Source organism: Montipora foliosa, chromosome 6 (genome assembly GCF_036669935.1).
Source record: "Montipora foliosa isolate CH-2021 chromosome 6, ASM3666993v2, whole genome shotgun sequence".
NCBI lineage: Eukaryota > Metazoa > Cnidaria > Anthozoa > Scleractinia > Acroporidae > Montipora > Montipora foliosa.
Window position 1 is genome coordinate 28836475 of NC_090874.1, and position 5000 is coordinate 28841474.

The 5000-nt window shown below is 38.3% G+C and overlaps 1 protein-coding gene across 3 annotated transcripts in view; it reads left to right on the forward strand.

The window, feature by feature from the left end:
• The window catches only part of LOC138007093 (centrosomal protein of 83 kDa-like), a 622454-nt gene extending 619552 nt beyond the window's left edge, over positions 1 to 2902 (forward strand). For all 3 annotated transcript variants that reach the window (XM_068853816.1, XM_068853815.1, XM_068853817.1), the window contains one exon: positions 2523 to 2902. In XM_068853816.1, the coding sequence (XP_068709917.1) occupies positions 2523 to 2603 (81 nt within the window). In that variant the 3' untranslated portion in view covers positions 2604 to 2902. The remainder of the gene's footprint in view (positions 1 to 2522) is intronic.
• Positions 2903 to 5000: the final 2098 nt, after the last annotated feature.

The window sequence follows — 5000 nt, forward strand, 5'->3', positions numbered from 1 at the left end:
GTGAAAACGTTCTGGCTCTTTGTCTTTAAAGGAAGCCCCTGGGACATCATTCTCAGTTAAATTTGTTCTTTTTTTCTTGTTACACGCTTGAGAAGAAGCCATTGTTGTTGTTGTTAATTTTAATTTTAGCACGTAATTCGCGTCCACTTTACTACAACTACCACAAGCCACTGCACGCGTGACCTCATAATGAAAATGGCTTATTGAAAAGGCCATGAGAGGGAATCAATTTAGAGGTCTTCTTACAGTGCAAATTAGGAATACATCTCGAAAGACATTCTTCTCCTATTTCCATGATGATGTGTTGTAGAATAGTTTTCTAAAGTAAGGCTTGTTTGATACCTTTTCACCTAATTGTGGAATTCCTAGATTTCTGTAAGATGATTGAAAGCCAGAAGAAACTGTCTATCAGCCTTATAGCGCAGTCAAAAAGGATAGGCATGAAAACACAAGACCCTGATTGATTGACGCATGGGTGCATTGTTTGCATTAGAAACTTCTCAAATACAGAAAGGAGACATCATTCTGCTCTTTTGAAAAGGTTCAAATGAGAATTCCAAACATCCTTAAAAGGGAAATTTTGGAGCCGGCGAATACAGGAAAAGGGCCTTTTGAACAAATTCAGTTAACTGATATCACGAGAAGTGAAACAGAATAGCACATGGAAGCCAATAGGCCATTTCCGAGTTCATGTCTGCCTCCTCTTCAAAGCGAGTCTAAGTGCGAAGTTTTTGTTTTGAAATTAGTTTTCATTCATATGTAAAGTAGAACTAATTACCATTACAAAAACTTCGCACTTAGACTCGCTTTGAAGAGGAGGCAGACATGAACTCGGAAATGGCCCATACTTATTGTGTTGCAACACTTGCAGCTTCACAAATTGTTTGTTTCACGAAAAAGTGAACAAAGCGGCGCGACTTCTTATTTGAAAAAAAAAATGAAAATTTGAAAGCAAAGCTATGAAATGGCGGTGGTGCGGCGATCTTAAATATAAGCCGAGGCCTCACCGAAGCCGGTACCTCTGTAATGTAAATTAATGTGCACTGAAGCGAACACAGTGAGTACATGAACACGTAAACAAGTAGCAACTGCCAGCAGCATTTCCGTCTGATCGAAAGGTGGTTGTTGAAGATAAATACTATAAATGGAAAAATAGTCATGACTACTTTCAATTGTGTTAAAACTACAATTTAACTTGGAAAGTCGCTGCCATTTGGACATCCAAGGCTTCAAGGTACTCACCATTACACACGTATGATGTCACGTGACCCAGATCGAAGTTTTCGTGGTGGAACTGCCAATGAGCGGCAAAATGCGAACTTTCAAGGCTGAATTAACCGGGAATAAAGCTTCGATAGATGAACTTTTTTAATCCATCAATACAAATGGACTATGGGGAACTCTCTTGCAAAAAAATGTTTTTTAGATGACATTACATGCACAGTAATCTCTTTCACAAAACTTTCCGTTTGATTGACTATCTTTACTCCCTCTCTCTTCAGTTTAGAACAACAGCAAAAATCTTACTAATTAGAACGTCAACCTAAAGCGTAGTAAAGTCACTTACTCCACTGCAATTTCACAGTCAAACAAAGCAGCTCACGACTGGACATCCTTTTCACACAAAAAGCCTATAAATGAGATTGTTTAAATATGTCAGAATCTCTGTCAACACGGAATTTAAACGTTTTCAGGCCTTCTTCGTTTTTTAGCCTGTTTTACAAAATATGTGAGGCATCGAGGCATATATTAAGAAGGTAAACGTTACCTGAAAGCTAACCGTTGTAAATAAGTGTTTTGTCTCTCGCTCAATATCTCTCAGCTTTACGGTGATTTTCATTGAATTTTTCTCTTCTTCTCCTTTCTCGGCTTTCTTCGAGGCTTTCTTCGCTTAAATTTCTCAAATTTCATCGCGTCTTCTTTATCCCGTTGCTCACCAAGGAAAATTGCCCAAACACTCCGTCTCCAGAGGCTCTCCTGCTTCCCCACCTCCACCCCAGCAGTCTGTATGGGCGGATGGACGTACGTGACGTCATAACCAAACTTCCTCGCATGGATAGATTTCCTAAAAAATCTTACCCATGGTGCTCTGCTGGCGTGCTTCGCCTGAGCTCCGCTATAACTTTGAGCATCTGATGTGGCTGCAGTGTAAAAAGGGACAAAGTATCTTGTGTTTGTGGCCTGCAATAAAATTCAATCGTTTATTTAATTCGTACAAACTAGAAATAAAATTAAGTAATAGCGAATGACTAAAATTGCAAGTAAATTTTTCAAAGAATTTTTTTGCATCACCTTTTGCCATTGGGCAGTCCTTCAGCACTGAAGTTACATCCTAGTCTATACTTATGGTTAGATGTGAAATATTTGGAGAGAATCCACCAAATGACATCTAACATGCTCTGGCTGTACTAAGAAGGCTAATTGTTTTGCCAAACTGCACAATTTTGCCATTGGTCTGAATTATGTTCTACAAAACAGAAACGGAGAAACGTCAAACAATGATATACTCCGCTATCTTTCAGGACAGACTGCAGCAAGAAATAACTCCAGAGCTTGACGAAAACCAGAAGTACACAAGCAAAGTCAGAGAGGCTTATGACTGACACCAGAAATCTCAGTGGATTCTACCAAGAAATCTTGCTTTCTCCATTAGTTGTGCATGGGATTTTAAAGTGAAAATATGGAAATAATACATCATCGTACTAACTGCCCAACCCTAACTTGTTGCCTGCCTGTGTTAGGTGACTTTACTAGGTATAAGGGCAAATCCCTCCAATCCTGTTTTTCATTGCTTGAGTAGTATATTTTGGATGAAAACGGTACCAATCTTTTATCTTGAAGACATATCATTTGTTAAAGATCGGGATTAAAGTGATAGCTTTTATCACGCGTTAAAGAATAAGACTGGTATCATTTGTGATCACCTATATATTATTAAGGGTTTTATTACTTAATCAGCAACTGCCAATTACGGCATTCCTCTGCCGTAAGACCTTAAAGCATTTTTTTAGCAGCTCTGGGCCCGGTTGTTCAAAAGCAGATTAACGCTAATCCCAGATTAAAAATTAACCAAGGAGTTTATTTTCCTACTCCCAAATACTGTTCAACGCTGATATTCGGCAAAGCCTTACATTAAAAAAAGTCAATCTTGAAAAACAAAAATAGGAAAAGAAAATTTCACCAAAAAGTTGAAAACATGAAACAAAAGTTTACGCTAGTCCTGGATTAAGTTAATCGTCTTTCGAACAACCGGGCCCTGGAGGGTCTTTTTGATCTGAGTGTAATAGCATGAAAACGTTGTTGCACAATATTTCCAAAAAAAAGACAGGGTTGCAAAAGATTTTGGCCGTTCAAAGTAGAAAGATACAAATCCTCTAAAACGTTGCAAACGATTGGCTTCCAAAAATGACATAATTCCATGATTTCGGGTACAGGGATGGCGCAGTGATGAGAGCACTCGCCTTCCACCAGTGTGGCTCGAATTCAATTCCCAATCTGCTTCATATGTGGGTTGAGTTTGTTGGTTTTCTACTCTGCACCGAGAGGTTTTTCTCCGGGTACTCCGGTTTCCCATCTCCTGAACATTTGCTTAGATTTTCGTTAATAGACCATTTTCGAATTCGCACGGCTGGACTGGATCTAGCGTGAAATGGAGGCTAATGCGGGCAAATTAATTTGCATTTGAAAAGTTTTGCCCGCATTAGCCTCCATTTCATGCTAGACCCAGTCCAGCCATGAGAATTCGAAAATGGTTTATTGTTAATTTCAGTTTACAGTGTCCCCAATTAGTGCTCCGGCGCTAGAACGACTAGACACTTAATAAGTTCCTTTCCTTTCCTTTGTTTTCCAAAATGCCCAAAAAGTAGAATGAAACATTGCAATAACCACTTAAAACTGTTGAACAACATAAAAGGAAATACTGCAAAAGGAAAGAGAAGCATGGATGGACATAAATGTGCATGATTGAAACGGATTACATTTCGGTAATCTTGAAAAAAGTCGGCCCGACGTTTTTCAAAATTGTCACAAATCACCTCTCAGAATCATGTCGTTTGTGATGCAGCGATAATTTTATCGGTAAGGGAATTCCACATTAGCATTTTCGAGTTTTAAACTCGTGATTAACTAAAGATAACGTGACATAGCCCCTTTAAGTGAAATAGTCTGCAAAACAACTAAATGCAAATTACTCTGACGGACGTTTTCCTTCATGTCAAGCATGTCTAGAGTTGCACTAAGCAAACGTTTATACCACACTCTAAAGGAAGACTGAACATGTTGTTTCCGCTTCATAATTTCTCTTCTTTTCAGTCTAATCTGATGACAGGTGAAGTCTTTTTTTGCTTTACGTTTGCACCAAATGGTATTGCAAAAGCCGGGAGTTAGGGTGTAGCACTTTTATTTTGCGGGGTTTAATTTTTGCGGATGTACTTGGTCCGCAAAAACAAGTTCCAGCAGAAAAAAAAACACCAGCAAAATTAAAAACCGCAAAAATTTACTCCCATTAATTTAACTAAAAATGGCTTTTAATCCACGTACAGTGGGGTCAAAAAGATCGCTTATTTTGATATTTGCATTGAAAAAAGCAATTGGAGCTTGCTATGAACAAAACGAAACGACAAAAGGTTAAGACAATTCTTTTCCAGTCTCTGAGGCATAAGAAACGAAATCAAAGCAGTCAATCAAAAGGTCAAAACGCCTCGACGATGCCACGTTTTTTCCACGTTCCCGATGATTGAGAGTTTTTTTTTTACCAAAAAGTAGTAGAAGTTGAATATAGTCTTGCTGCTTGAAAAGAAAACCGCAAAAATTAATTCCCAGCGGAAATTTCAGTCCGAATTCGCGCCGCAAAAATTGGTTCCCACAAACTTTAAAAAAATCGCCTATCCGCAAAATTTTCATGCTACACGGTAACACGAACAGATAAAACAGATAAAAAAAAAATAGCATAGTGTTTATATAAAACTCTGAATTTCGAATTCTCAGCAAAAGATTAGTGA